Raw genomic sequence first — 16,148 nt, 5'->3', positions numbered from 1 at the left:
GGCCTGTCTCCCCAATGTAGAGGAGGCCACATTGGATGCAGTGGATGCAGTAAATGATGTGCGTGGAGGTGCAGGTGAATTTTTGACGGATATAGAAGGATCCCTTGGGGCCTTGGAGGGAGGCGAGGGAGGAGGTGGGAGTGCAAGTTTTGCATTTTTAGTGGTTGCAGGGGAAGGTGCCGGGAGTGGAGGTTGGGTTGGTGGGAGGTGTGGACCTGAAGACGGAGTCGCGGAGGGAATGGTCTTTCCGGAACGCTGATAGGGGAGGGGAGGGAAATATATCCTTGGTGGTAGGGTCTATTTGGAGGTGGCGGAAATGACGAAGGATGATACGATGTATCTGGAGGTTGGTGGGGTGGTAGGTGAGGACCAGTGGGGTTCTGTCCTGATGGCGATTGGAGGGGCGGGGTTCAAGGGTGGAGGAGATGCGGTGGAGAGCATTGTCAACTAGTAAGAGTAGGTAACAATGATTTCCATGGAGGGTACAAGTGTCCCTTGATTTTGTATAGATTCATTGTGAAAACTCTGTATGGACTCAGGTTGTTGTGTTTGTGTTTTATTACAATCCCAATAACAAGGCTCATAATGTTTTTCTAAAAAGAAATTAAAATTTCCAATTTGCTAAAAAGATGACATGGCAAGATTTGAAGCTTTGACTGTAATGATCAACACTGGCTATACACTATTCATGTCGGCACCTTATACTTTAGAGTTTCAAACAGAGCTTTGCCCTTTCACTGAAAGCACTGTTGGAAATCTTCCTTGGGTAGCTCTGAGGATTTTCTTCCATTTTCCTTTCACCTTATAACTGTCATTCATGGTGAGGGCTTTCCTCGGAGTTTCTCCCTCGAGCTCAAGGTAGGCAAGTGCTCTAGTCTCATCTTAAATTGTCATTGAATTTAGTCATTTCAATCTGAGCATGAATTCTCACTAGCATTCCCACACGGCGAATCAAAGAGACCTCTGTCCACAGCTGCACTTTTCCCAGATCCTGGCAGATTAACTTGCCTGTGACATTCACTAATATTTTAGGAAGGTGTGTAATTCGATCCTTCATGTTTACTCATGTCTCTCCCCCATCTCCTGACAACATAAATAACACAGTCATCATATCCTAGTAGAAATGCTGATTACCTGATCTTTAAATCCTAACTATATTGTAGCTTGTAAATGAATGAATGGTTTAAACTATCACAATTTGTAACCTAGCTTTCTAAACACTTTCCTGGGACTATGGAATTTCCCAACCTAACCATATAAACATATATATTGCTGCCTTAAGTCTTCAAGCATGAATACCTTAGACTTTCTTTTGAGCAAAACAATTAAGCATTGCCTTTAATCAATAAGAACTCCAATGCTCAGCCTATTGACAGAATTCAGAATAGGTCACATGATTCATTTCATCTTCCTATAATACATTAACAATTGTATAAGCCTCCCATTTAGAACAGCTTATGCATTCAGGTGTACATTATTATTCATTTAAAAAAAAAATCTTATCACATATTACCACACTAACTACAACTCATGGGGCCTCAGCGAAGAGCTAGTAATAGATTTGGCAAGTCCTTGTTGAGGCCACAAACAAAGCCAAAGTTCTGAATTTAACTGAGTCCTAAATCAAAGGGTATGGTTTTCCTCAGGCTGAAGGAGGCTTAACACTAGGCTTGGAGTGGGACTTGGGGTTGGGGAGAAACTGCAGAACCTGGGACTGCACTTATGGATGGCACCCATCGTATGAAGAATGGTGGGCCATCTGTGAGTGCTACCAGTACAATCAGAGGGGGTGTGATGGTTGTTGCTGAGGTGGATGAGAGACCTAGGGCCTAAAGCAAGTAGGTGAAGACAAACTCTTAAATATCAAAAGGCTGGGGGCTGGAAGAGAAACCCCACCACCATAAGAAACAATTCACCATTTCCTCCCTTTATTAGTTTCATAACCCTTTCCCCCGCAACATCTGGGGCAACATCTATATAGCTGGTAGATTCTTCACACAGCAGAAATTCATCCACAGTCACTAAAATGTTGTGTGCACTGTTAAATGCCCCATAATAGGGCCTTGGAGAAATTTGGCTGCCTACCTCCTTTTAAGAGTGTTCACTCATCCCCAATTCCCAAGCTCCTCTACTTATGGCCAGTAAAACTTAGCTTAGAGCCTGTGGGCTCTAGGACAGTGGGTCTAGGCTGAGACTGAATAATGAGTCTGATCGGAAAAGAGAAAAAGAGGAGTTCAGGTGCAGCGTCTGCTGGATTGGAAGGATGGGGAGAATGGCGTCTGTGATTCCAAAATGAAGATGTTTGTTCTATGTCCTTCAAGAAGACAATGAATGGAAGCTCTCATTAGCGACATATTAGGTGTCATTTTAAATATCTACAATCATAGATGATGGTAACTGCTGTTCGCTTTTGTATTCCTATAAAAATCCCAGGTCTGCCTTAGATATTCCTGCATAGATGAATGAAACCCTTTGCTTGGCATACTTGGCAAGGATCTAAAACTATGGTGTCTCTATTAGATGAAACAGTAAACAGATTAATATTGCAGCCATTACAGACACACACGCTATTATATGAAGATGTTTGAAATCCTCATATCAGGATTTGAGCAGATATGAGGAGAGTCCAGAATCATATCTTGGTTTCAGCTGAAGTTCACAAGAAACACTTCCACTAACTGTTAACTTGTCAATTGCAACAGGAAGCTCTGGCAGGAGATAGGGAAATTGTCTGTGGGCTTCCCCTAGTGTTGCACTGTAGATCTCTCACTATTTGTGTAGGAGATGGAAAGGATAGTTCCAAGCGCATTTTGTGAGCCATTTTGGGAGTTGCAGGGCAGGAAAGGCATAGGAGAAAGTGAGGACTGCAGATGCTGGAGTCGATTCTCCTGCTCCTCGGATGCTGCCTGGCCAGGAAAGGCATAGGAGCAAGGCATGGGAACAAAGTGGGGGGACTGCGGTGGGGCGGGGGAGGGTGTGTGTGGCAGGTGGGGAGCAGGACAGGGAAGCATGGAGCTCGCCTGCTGCCATTGAAAGACCGAGATCAGTTTGGCAGGATTCTCATTTTGTGATGTGTGAAGATAAACTTTCAGATAATTTCTTCAAAACCAAGACATAGGGGAGTTTTCAAGGGGTAAGATATTGGGGACAAGCTAATCTTGAAAAAGGTCAGTAAAGGAGGGATAGCAGCAAGAGGTGAATCCAAAGAGGGACCGGATTTTGATCAAGCATCGATTTTGATAACTCACGTGCAGAGAGCCCAGGAGACTGATATGTGCTGGCAACTGAGGTTCAGGCCTATAGCCAGTGCTGACACTGATTGGAACTCTTGAAAAAGGGCAGGTAACATTCTGGCACAAAGTAGGACCTTTCACTGGGAAGATCCCATATCCCAGGTATTTGGTGAAAGAGATGGAATTGTGATGGCAGAATTAGACCCACTTCCACGTTCCCACCTCTGACATGAAAATCCCATACACACTGTTAACAGATAAACTGAGCTCAAAACCCATAAGACTGTCAGTAAAAAATGCCAAAAATTATACTGTGTTCATAATCGGTAGCCACTATTGTTCAGAATGCTGGTATCCCTTATGTATCAATGTTTTTCATTCAAGTCTTCATTGAATGAGACTTGATGAGATATAGTCATGAAAGCTTTCCCTAAGGTGGTCAATTTTAACACAACAATGGGTTTACATTTGCCAAGTTACTGTCAAAACATTTGGAAATATTGGATTTGTAGTCATAACTTGCCAACACAAGTAGTATACAGTCCTTTATCGGGAATGGTTTTGGGCGATTTATTTCTGACCTTCAATTTAACAACACAATTTTAATATCTGCATGTGTTTTAAGCAAGAATAAGTACATGTCGATGTTTGCATCAATTGTTACTCAAACCTTTATTCAGAAGCATCAGTGAGATAGACCCAATAAACCATAACTTTTTGAAACAATATAAGTATTTTGAAGTATCACATCAGTTTAGGGAGAAACCACAAAAACGGAGAAGGGAGGTGTAGTATAAATTGTGATCATTTTTAGAATGCTTTGTATAATAAAGTATCTGTTGGTTCAGTAAGAAAAGCTTTGTGTTAATCCTAGCACTGGCATTCTCCATTATACTGCAAGTTCTTTTCAAAACATCTGCTAGTGCCGACACAAGCACCTCATTATCCTGCGTGAGAAGCTAGTATTTCAGTAACAATAAATGATTCATTTTCATACGACATTGCTGTTCACTCAAAGTTCAACACTGCATCAATTTACAGTTTATTTTCCAAAGGCCATAAAACAATAATAGTATTTTTCAGCTTTCTCCTTCGTAATTTGTTTTTCTTCTTTCAGCAGAACTGAAAGTATTATGTTTCAAATTCCTCATGGAGTGTGAACACTAAGATCATTGAAATGTAAACGTTGCTTCTTTATAACCAAGTGAAAAATATGTTTGTTTATCTATGTTATAACAGGAGGGCACCTGAGAGTGCTGTCTATATTGAAACTCATTGCAAAACATTTGAATTTGCTTTTGTACATATTTCCAAACAGTCCAGCATGAATGCATATTTTTCTAAGGTTTATATTTTATACATATAAAATATATTTATAAACCATCCCATCAACATTTATTGTTGTTCTTTCAAGCCTGTTCTGTGTTTGGCTCACAGCAGACCCCACTCTAAAAAGTGTTTGTGGCATTTCTTATTTTGAGAGACTTTGGGTTAAGTTATTTGGCTAATTAATATGTTTGTTGTTAGTTTCCAGTTTAAAGAGTCATCATTCAGTGCCCAAGTAAGGGCAGTCATTTACAAGAAAAGTAGCTGCTTTTATCAGCAGTTTCCCAGAATGAGATCAATAATGTGAGTGGTGGGTGTCATACAAATCATATGTTTTGGAGATAGGACAGACACAAGAGAAATCTGAGAGTCCAGGGCAAGAGAGAGACAACCCTTTGAGATGTTCAACTTGGTGAGCAAAGAGAAGTAAGGAATGAAGCAGCCAAGGTGGTCTTACTCTGAGTGACAATGGTTTCCAGGAGTAATTCTTGCAAGTAAGGAAGGATGGTACAAAGAAAACCAGTTTAAGAAGGTAGTGGAGAAGGATGACAAGAATTATCTTTGCACCTTCTAGGATATTTCTGAAGTGTGGACATATGGGGACAACAGTATTTTCCAATTAAACTTGATTGTGTTACAAAATACACTGAAATCCAATTGAAGATTGTGTTTAGAATATGATGCAGTTGCACATGCAAGAAGCTACATTTATTCACACATAAAGCGCCATTCTTTATTGCTGAAGCAAGGCAATGGAGAAAGACCATTCTCATGGCAATATCCTGACAATCAGTATTGACTTGCCTGGTTTGAATTTTATCAGTTAATTATAACAGTTACCAGTTCCAACCATAGGCGAAAGTGAATACTGCAGATGCTGGAGATTAGAGTCAAGAGTGTGGTGCTGGAAAAGTACAGCAGGTCAGGCAGCATTCGAGGAGCAGGAAAATTGACATTTTGGGAAAAGGTCCTTCATCAGGAATGAGGCTGGGAGCCTGGTGGGTGGAGAGATAAATGGGAGGGGGTGGGGCTGGGGGAAAGGTAGCTGAGAGTGCAATAAGTCGATGGAGGTGGGGGTAAAGGTGATAGGTAAGAGGGGAGGGTGGAACGGATAGGTGGGAAGGGAGATGGACAGACGGGATGGGTCATGAGGGCGGTGCTGAGCTGAAAGGTTGGATCTGGGGTAAGGTGGGGGGAGGGGAAATGAGGAAACTGGTGAAATCCACATTGTTACCATGGGGTTAGAGGGTCCCGAGGCGGAAGGTGAAGTGTTCTTCCTCACGGCGTCAGGTATCCAACCAATCAGCAGCCCCTTCTCTCACCATCTATTGTCACATCCTTTTTAAATTAGGTTTCTTGTGTTTCAGTCCTGATTTCCAGGATGAACAGCTGCAAGTGTCGAGGTTCTCTTCTTTGTTGGAGTTCTGTGCTACCAAGATATTATTATACAATTTTAATTTCAATACTTTGACTGGAGGATGCTGTGATGATATATGGGAGATGGATTGAACAGTGGAAAATTGTGGAACAGCTGGGAGAATGAGATTTTGATGGAAACCAGAGTCTGAGTGTCTGTTCATGGACAGCCCACATGAGTGATGGGGGTCTAGAACTCTCCTCCCTAATTCTCTTCCTTTTTGCTACCCTTGTTCTCTCAGGGTAGCCTCTGATGAGAGCGAGGAAAAGATGTGCTCTCATGATAGCAAAATTGTAGAGGGATCAACAGGCTGCCATGACATTGGACAGATGTGGATGTCACTGGCCAAGCCAGTATTTATTGCCTATCTCCAGTTTGCTCAGAGGGCAGCTGAGAGCCAGCCATATTGCTGAGGGCTTGGACTCACATGTAGGTCAGACCAAGTAAGGATGGCAGATTTCCTTCTCTAAAGGATATTAGTGAATCAGATAAGCTTTTCTGACAAGTGACAATGGTTCCATGATGGTCCTTAGACTCTTAATCCCAGATTTTTAATTGAATCCAAATTCCATCATCTGCCATGGTTCTCAGAGTATTACCTGGGTCTTTGGATTAATAGTCTAGTGATAACACCACGAGACCATCACCTTCCTGATGTGATATTGATGTATGAACAGCTAAAGAATCTCTGGTTCAATTTCCAGTCTCTGCTACGTTAATGATCAGAATAGCAGGCGGAGTGCCACTGAGCATGCAAAGGGATTCACTGTATTTTCCCCAGGTTCTGGGTGAAGGGCTGGAGTTTAAAAGCCCACCCTAAAAGGAAACCTAAATAAAACAATTAAAAACCTACTTCCTGGGTGAGGTTTGGCCCTCGATCCATCTCCCAATAGGTTTGGCCATCACTATGTACATGCTAATGTAGTGCAGATCCTGATAACATCTCAGTCTACAAAGTCCCTAACTACTAGGGTCCAGTGTCCTGCTCATCTGCTCAAAACAGTAGGTTCTATTTAAAAGTGGGTGGAAAAGTAGTGTAAGAAAGAGTGAATTCTTCCCCTCATTTGAACTGCACCCTGCAGTCTGATAGGGGGTACTTTAAATTAGGGCAGCAGACACTAAAGTATAGTAAAAAACAGAGGGTGGTGGAGGGTTGCATTTGAGACTGGAGACCTGTGACCAGTGGTGTGCCGCATGAATCAGTGCTGGGTCCACTACTTTTCATCCTTTATATAAATGGTTTGGATGTGAACATAGGAGATATTGTTAGTAAGTTTGCAGATAGCGAAGAAGGTTACCTCAGATTAAAACAGGACCTTGATCAGATGGGCCAATGGGCTGAGGAGTGGCAGATGAAGTTTAATTTAGGTAAATGCGAGGTGCTGCATTTTGAGAAAGCAAATCAGAGCAGGACTTATATACTTAATGCTAAGGTCCTGGGGAGTGTTGCTGAACAAAGAGCCCTTGGAGTGTAGGTTCATACTTCCTTGAAAGTGGAGTCGCAGGTAGATAGGATAGTGAAGTTGGTATTTAGTATGCTTTCTTTTATTGGACAGAGCATTGAGTACAGGAGTTGGGAGGCCATGTTGCAGCTGTACAGGGTGCTGGTTAGGCCAGTCTTGGAATATTGTGTGCAGTTCTGGTGTCCCTCCTATTGGAAGGATGTTGTGAAACTTGAAAGGGTTCAGAAAAGATTTACAAGAATGTTGCCAAGGTTGGAGAATTTGACCTATAGGGAGAGGTTGAATAATCTGGGGCTGTTTTCCCCGGAGCGTCGGAGGCTGAGGGGTGACTTTATAGAGGTTTATAAAATCATGAGGGGCACAGATAGGGTAAATAGACAAGGTATTTTCCCTAGATTGGGGGAGTCCAGAACTAGAGGGCATAGGTCTAGGGTGAGAGGGGAAAGATGTAAAAGAGACTTAAGAGCAACTTTTTCACGCAGAGGGTGGTACGTGTATGGAATGAGCTGCCAGAGGAAGTGGTGGAGGCTAGTACAATTGCAACATTTAAAGACATTTGGATGGGTATATGAATAGGAAGGGTTTAGAGAGATATGGGCCAAGTGTTGGCAAATGGGACTACATTATGTTAGGATATCAGGTCAGCATGGACGAGTTGGACCGAAGGGTGTGTTTCCATGCTGTACATCTCTATGACTCTATGACTCTAACTGAAGTTATTGTTTCCATCAGTGAGATTGGCAAAGCAGGTGGAGGGCCCCAGCTGTTCTTCTGGCTGAGCCTTTTTTGGATTTTGTAAATGAACTGTTCACACACCCAAAATAGCCTCGGTTTGGGAAGGCAGGAATATTCAAGTCTCCTCTGCATTACTCATCTGGTCTGGAGTAGTTAAAGGGACTGTCATACGCTGTGATAGATTGAGTTTTGTAGGGCTACAAATGCTGCTCCTGATGCAAACATGATCGCAAAATTTGGCCTTATCTTTCAATGGGCTGTTAAGGTTCGACAAGATGGAGCTTAATTTAGGTAAACATGAGGAGCTGCATTTTGCTGGGGCAAATCAAAGCAGGACTTATACACTTAATGGTATGGTCCCGGGGAATGTTGCCGAACCTTAGAGTGGAGGTTCATAACTCCTTGAAAGTGGAGTCACAGGTAGATGGATAGCGAAGAGGCATTTGGTACGCTTGCCTTTATTGGTCAGTGCATTGAATATAGGAGTTGGGAGGTCATGTTGTGGCTGTACATGACATTGGTTAGGCCACTTTTGGAATGCTGCATTCAATTCTGGTCTCCCTGCCATAGGAATGGTGTTAAACTTGAAAGGGAGGAGAAATGATTTACAAGGATGTTGCCAGGGTTCGAGCTACAGGGAGAGGCTGAATAGGCTGGGGCTGTTTTCCTTGGAGTGTCAGAAGCTGAGGCATGACCTTAGAAGTTTATAAAATCTTGAGGGGTATGGATAGGGTGAATAGTGAAGGTCTTTTCCCCCAGGGTAGGGGATTCCAAAACTAGAGGGCATAGATTTAAGGTGAGAGGGGAAAGATTTAAAAAGCACCTAAGGGGCAACTTTTCCATGCAGAGGGTGGTTCCTGTATGAAATGAGCTGCCAGAGGAAGTGGTGGAGACTTATACAATGACAATATTTAAAAGGCATCTGGATGGGTATATGAATAGGAAAGGTTTAGAGGGATATGGAGCAAATGCTAGTAAATGGTCTAGAATAATTTAGGATATCTGATCAGCATGGACGAGTTGGACCGAAGAGTGTTGTTTCCGTGCTACACACCCCGAGGACTCTATGAGTCTAGAAAGAGTTCAGAAAAGATTTACAAGGATGTTGCCGGGGTTGGAGAGTTTGAGCTATAGGGACAGGAGGAATGGCCTGGGGCTATTTTCTCTGGAGCGTCAGAAGCTGAGCAGTGATCTTATAGAAGTTAATAAAATCTTGAGTGTCAAAGGTAGGGTGAATAGCCAAGGTCTTTTCCCCAAGGTAGGGGAGTCCAAAACTAGAGGGCATACCTTTAAGGTGAGTACGGAAAGATTTAAAAGGGACCTAAGGGGCAACTTTTTCATGCAGTGTGTGGTGCTTGTGTGGAAGGAACTGTCAGAGGAAGTGGTGGAGGGTGGTACAATTACAGCATTTAAAAGGCATCTGGATGGGATATAAATAGGAATTGTTTAGAAAGACATGGGCTAATTGCTGACAATTGGGACTACATTAATTTAGATTATCTGGTTGGCATGGACGAGTTGGACCGAAGGGTCTGTTTCAGTGCTATACATCCCTCTGACTCTATGATATAAGATAGTACCAATCCATAGAACATAGCGTACACCTTGCATCTTGATATGCTTTAAAACTCTCAGTTACACAGGTTAATAAGATCCTTCCTATTCCTGGAGTAATTCTCGCTACCCAGAATTCAAGCTACTCATTAAACTTGTGACACAGCTGTTGATTGAGTATTGTAATTCCATTTTGCACAAGGTATAATCTTCCTGCTCAACAGAGACGTACATTGGAAACCTGCCTTAAAATTTCTTTCTTCAGTTAATTTCTTCACATCAGCTTAAAAAACATTTGATTTTGAAACTCTTTAATTGTTGCTTAGGTTTTGACTGTTGGCAGTAGTTAGATTGATTTTCTTTCAGCTGTATTTGTATGTGAGGCAGAGAAAAATGTCCAATGAACAATCATAAAATACTGTTTGAATGTTTTTACAGAGCTTTAAAATATAGGAAACCATTCCTCAGATGCATGCAATTACCCTCAGTCTATGTGGTCAGAGCTATGCACTCACCCTCCTTTAACTGCCGAAACCAGGAATTGCTGGGAAGCTAAACATGCCTCCCACCTCCTGTTTTGTCAAAGCACAGCTCCTCCCTCCACAGCAATCCCAAATTAATATTGCCAGGTTTCAGAAGTCCTCCCATAGTTCTAGGACAAATCCAAATCTGTATGTCCCATTCCACCATCTCCCCATCCTGCCCCCTGTCCCCCAATGCTATGTTTGAAGAATGTTGTTGCCTATCAATTCTTTGGGAGCAGACAGTTCTGCAGACCCCTACCTAAACAGCCCATGCAGACTTCCTCAATGATATCAATTAAAAAGCCATAGGATTCCACATCCACCAATGACGATGTTTGCTCCTGGCCAATCTATGCAGACTACAAAGCAGTGGTATATGATGTGCTACAAATTCTTCGTACATCAAATCTGAGTCTGTCTGTCTCAGTACCAGAGTGCCAGATTACTCCCCAATACAACTAAACTCTGGCTAGCATTATTAATTATCAGATGTCTCTGTCCAGTTACTACATTTTACCAGCTATCTTGCTTCATATTCTCAGCTTTGATATCCATACAAGGTAAATATATGTCTTGAGGTATCAAGGTAGCTCTGTTATAATTTTCACACTAAAGAGATTTGTGAAATTTAGTCTCATAAATACCAGCATACAAATCAAATTCTAATTTTAAACTATAACAATAAGTCAGCAGCCTGATTTATCCCTTAGGTGGTATAAATGTATAACAGCAGACATCTTCGGACTCATTGCAAACGACACAATTCAACTTTATTCTCAATTGTGTATTTCAGGAAACAGGTGACAGCAATAAGGACTATACAACACCGTCACACGGTAACAAAGAATCTCAAAATTCAACTTCAAAATCATCTGAGAACCTCCAGGAACCTGAGAAGGATAATAAAGTAGACACACCTGCAGACGATAAGTCGGTCATGAATTTCTTCAAAACGCTTGTAAGCGATGACAGGTTATTGTGTTGGGTTCCGTGGTCAGGAATATGTTGCTGATGCAGAAGGAACTTAAGATCTTTTTAGGAATCCCAGGACAATCTGCACAAGTTTTAATGCAAGATCAATTCTATTCTATCACTTTTTTTAAAGTAGACTTTCAAATTTATGTTAGAAATCTTGAGAGGATACAGAGGAGATTTAGGAGGATGTTGCCAAGAATGGAGAACATTAACTCTGAGAAAAGATTGATTCAGTTTGGTTTACTCTCTTTGGAAAAGACAAGGCTGAGGTTGTGTAGCTAGATCTCCGATTTAAAGTTCCACTTGAGGACTTGATGGTAACACTAGTTGATCCTGCAGATCCTTTCAAAATAGCTGTCTGTAAGAGCAGGACACTTTCATGTTTAGTCATTCTTGAAGTACAGTCTTCCTCTCTCCCCACTCCTGAGAGCACCTGGTGTCACACTAATGTTGTTCTAAACAAATCTGACCTTGGGAACAAATATAAGAATGTGCTGGTCAGCCTCATGAGTCACTAGACGCAGGACAGCCTCTAAGTAGAAGATGAAATGGAAAGCTTGAAAATATCAGTTTTTGTTTCCCATTACAAACTCTGTATTGCCATTATTAATTGTGTCTCTCTTAATCATGAAGACCACATATTATCACCCTGTAACTGACTTCAGTCCATGCCACAGTCCATCTGTGTTGAAGCCTCCATCCTTGTCTTTATCATTGTTTTACTCGACTATTTTGGAGTATCAACTAACTGTAATTTTCATTATAGGTGACACCAACAAAGTCTTCTTCCAAGGCAGAACTTGACTCACAGCAGATATCAGATGACAAGGTGAGCCTCTTGTTTATTTTCCCTTCCCTTTTTGTTTCTTTATATCACATATCATCTTGCCACCAGCTATCAAGTGAGCAACTCATGAGCAGGAGCATGAACAGGAAGAAGACAAAGAAGAAAATGAGAAGCAGCAGACAACAACAGAGCCCCTTTCAGTCCACGCTGTCTGTGGAGAGCTAACTTCAGTGCATTATAAATCACTACAAACCCATCCTTTACTTCCTAACAGTCTTAAACTCGACCTTCCTTGTGTCACTGACCATCAAAGTGTCCGTTTGTCCGCCATGCAGAAATAAAGCCACCAATGAAATAGGCAATTCAAGCAAAATTTATGAATGAAATCATGTGGTATTACATAGAAAATAAGTCAATTACTCTTTCACATTTTCTTGGTTTCTGTCTTCTGTGTGCTAGTACCAGTTAGTTAGTGCTGTTCCAGAAGCTACAATGTGGCTGGTGGAAGGCTGCTGACATTCAATAGAGGAGATTGCTGATTGCTTTCAAGCTGATCTTGAGTAGCCACAGCTCCAGATAACATGGTGGCATACACCGTATTGCACTATCTCAGCACGGGTGGCAGAAGTCTGGGTGGCTGACTAATGGACAGGCAATAACCACAACAATGACCTTGGATCAGAAGACCAAGATATAGGGTCAGTTTGGGTAGAGATAAAAAAATAAAAAAGATAAGAGATCACTTGTGATCTGGTGTATAGAGCCAGTTACACTGTGTAGGACAAGGTATAGAGGAAGAAATAAATAGGGCATGTAAGAAAGATGCCACAATAATCATGGGTGACTTTAATCTACATATAGATTGGGTGAATCAGATTGGCAAAAATAGCCTCAAAAATTAATTCATACTGTATTCTACTCAATGTTTACAGCAGTATATTCTAGATAAAACCAGGGAATAGTCTATTTTAGATACAGGAATGACAAATGTGACAGGATTACTCAACAAACTCATACTAAAGGAGCATTCAGGCGACAGTGAAATAATGTGATAGAATTTCATATTTAGTTTGAAGGGAAAACATTAAGGTCTATGATGAGTGTTCTAAACCTGAATGAAGGTCATTGTAAAATGAAGGCAGAGCCAGCTAGTATGAACTGGGAAACTGGTTTCAAAGGTCGGATATTGGAAATGTAGTGGCAGACCTTTAAGGAGATATTTAATAATTTTCAGGAAAATGTTTACGCCAGCCAGAAAAAAAACCTCTTGGAGAAGGACACATCATCTGTGGCTCAGTAAGGAAGTTAAGGACACTATAAAATTTAAAGAAATGCTGTATAACTCTGCAGACATTAAACGTAGTCATAACGTTGGCCAGAAGCAGTAAGGAATGAATTTTTAAAAGTGCAGGCTGATAGAAAACTAGGTAGAAATACAAAAATAATCAGGAAGTCTTTCTACAAAAATTAAAATAAGAAAAGAGTAACCAAAGCTAGCATTTGTTCTGTAGTGAGTGAGACTGAGACAATGATGTAGAAAAGAAGGAAAGCTTTGGGGGATGGGGAATTGACTAAGTATTTAAGTATAAGTATCGCAAGTCAACCTTCACTGTAGAAGATGTGGAAATTTTCTCAAAATTGCTTAAAGACCCAGATGTGGAAGAAAAGGAGCAGGAACTTATAACATTCACTATGATCAGGGAAAAATTTTGACCAAAAGATTGACAAGTTAATTAAGCCTTACTTTGTAATGGCTATGGTCTGACTGCTGGAAATTGGGATTAGATTAGTTAGGTGCTTGTTTTTGACCGGTGCAGACGCAATGGTCTGACTCTATAAATGGGAACAGAGTTTTTAATTAAAAGTACGTTAAGGGATATTTGATTTTATCAGTCAGCTCGGTTTAGTGATTAATCACATACAAATGTGACAATATTGAATGCAGCTTTCTTTATTGCAGAAAAAAGTAAGTGTTGAACAGAAAGAAGCAGCAGCCAAATCTCACAAATCAGAACAAAAAGCAGCAGATCAGGAGATACCCAAGACAAATGATGCAGAATTTCTTGATAAAGCAAAACTAGAAAAGACACCAACACAAAGTCCATTTGGAAAACTGTTTAAGCAAAAGGTCAGTATCAATGCAGAAATTTGATGATTTTGAATAACAATGCTTATCAGGAATTATTATGTTTTCCCCATTTTTGCATTGCTCTCCTGAAATGTAGAATGAAATAATTCTTCATACCATAGTCAAACATACTTATACACTTAATTACAATTTTAATTTGGACTAATTCTCATGGATGTATAGCAGTCTGCATAATCAAATCCAAATTTCCATTACAAACAGCTTTAACAAATGGCAGACCAAAAGTCAAATCCATTTACTGACTAAAATGCAATCAAACAGATTAACTAAACAGGTAGAACAATTGGCCAACCGGAAATTAATAAATTGCTACCAGTACAACTTAACACTTAAGAAGGAAGAAAATAATTGTAGTAATAATGAACGCATTTTTAAAAAGAACATAGGTTTACTTCGAAAACACGAGTGTTGCAGGCATATCTTTGACTTTCAAGTATAGCATACTGGCAGGGGCTGCATAAATTATCCCTTTATGTAATAATTCACATTAAGATTAGATGGCAATTCGGCCCAACAAGTCTACACCAACTCTCCCAAGAATAACTCACCTAGACCAATTCCCCTACCTTACATTTACCCCTGACTAATGCACCTAACACTACGGGCAATTTAGCATGGCCAATTCACCTAACCTGCACATCTTTTGGACTATGGGAGGAAACCAGAGCACCCAGAGGAAACCCACGCAGACACGGGGGGAATGTGTAAACTCCACACAGGCAGTCTCCTGAGACTTGAATTGAACCCGGGTCCCTGGTGCTGTGAGGCAGCAGTGCTAACCACTGAGCCAAAATGTCAAAATTTTGCAAATATCTCAAGTATAAAGACATAAATAAATCTGATAAATGCTAGGATCTTATTAAATTTAAATTAATATGATCAAAATTCATTTCATTTCACATAGAGATGAAGAGAAGTGTAAAATACAGCTGTTGATGAACAAAATTATATTTAGTAATGTATATATTGAATGTTCAGTTATGCACGAAATTGTTCTATTTCTATTGATATTTAAAAAGATTTCTGTTCTTTGGGAGTGGTGATTGCACATTGCTGCAGGCAATTGCACTACGGAGGTATAACATTTCTTAAACCAGTTATACATTTTACGACATAAAGTCCGAGTAAATGATTAATTCATTTTAATTTATTTTTCTTCCCTCAGACCAGCAAAGAAGTACCACAGGTCAGTGCAATTCGCAAGGTAGGTTAATTGTATAATATATAGACTGTGATCCTATGAACCCAGCAGAGAGCTTCAGTCAAAAGAAACTAGGGTAAAAGTTGACTGCAACTCTGAAGACATGAATTGTACTCCATTCAAATGAGTCCCTTCTTGGTGGTGCTGCATTTAATATTTTACAGGCTGTACTACAATTATATTAAACTTTCAACATACTCTTGTTCATACAATAGCTGAACTTATATCACATTAAGTACTACTTTCATTCTAAATTTCTTTTGGAGAGGCCATTTATCATCTTGCATCATTTTGCAGTGAAAGGACACAGCGTTGTTGTTGACTTCCTTTACCTCTGCCATTGAGATTATCTAATGAAGGTGTGATTTAGAAAGAACATCACAAAAATGTCATTTTTCTTTTCCCTGAGATAAATTATCTTGCTTCTTCAACCATTAGCTCCCCTCAAGCTACGGAACATCTCTCAACTGAATTATAGGGACTTAATTACAGACAGACCTAGATTTAAACCCATGCTTTCTGACTGGGAGGCAAGCACACTACTACTTAGAGTATTTGGCCACTCATAGTATCTATAATTTTTATGAATGAAAATATATTTTCAAAACTGCTTCATCCCATGTATCATGTACACTATTTAACTTCATCAGAACAACTTGGAAACTACAAAGATTCATGAGCCAGAATTCATGATAAGAATAGCAAAAACCTGAGCTGATTTATTCCTTCCTTCACTGTCTCAGAGTCAACTTAATTGCTGCATAAATTGATGCTACTTGAATCA

General features: G+C 40.4%; 1 protein-coding gene across 4 annotated transcripts in view; it reads left to right on the top strand.

Annotated features, from left to right (window-relative positions):
* LOC122560046 (breast carcinoma-amplified sequence 1-like) overlaps positions 1-16,148 on the top strand; it is a 125,705-nt gene that overhangs the window by 66,775 nt on the left and 42,782 nt on the right. For 3 of the 4 annotated variants that reach the window (XM_043710236.1, XM_043710235.1, XM_043710239.1), the window contains 4 exons: positions 11,046-11,210; positions 11,994-12,056; positions 13,975-14,142; positions 15,329-15,367. In XM_043710236.1, coding sequence (XP_043566171.1) covers positions 11,046-11,210; positions 11,994-12,056; positions 13,975-14,142; positions 15,329-15,367 — 435 coding nt within the window. The remainder of the gene's footprint in view (positions 1-11,045; positions 11,211-11,993; positions 12,057-13,974; positions 14,143-15,328; positions 15,368-16,148) is intronic. The other variant, XM_043710237.1, reaches the window with a different exon arrangement.

The sequence above is a fragment of the Chiloscyllium plagiosum genome, chromosome 20 (assembly GCF_004010195.1).
Source record: "Chiloscyllium plagiosum isolate BGI_BamShark_2017 chromosome 20, ASM401019v2, whole genome shotgun sequence".
NCBI classification, from domain to species: Eukaryota; Metazoa; Chordata; class Chondrichthyes; order Orectolobiformes; family Hemiscylliidae; genus Chiloscyllium; species Chiloscyllium plagiosum.
Note: the sequence above shows the minus strand (reverse complement) of the source record. Positions and strands in the feature narration are given on the sequence as shown.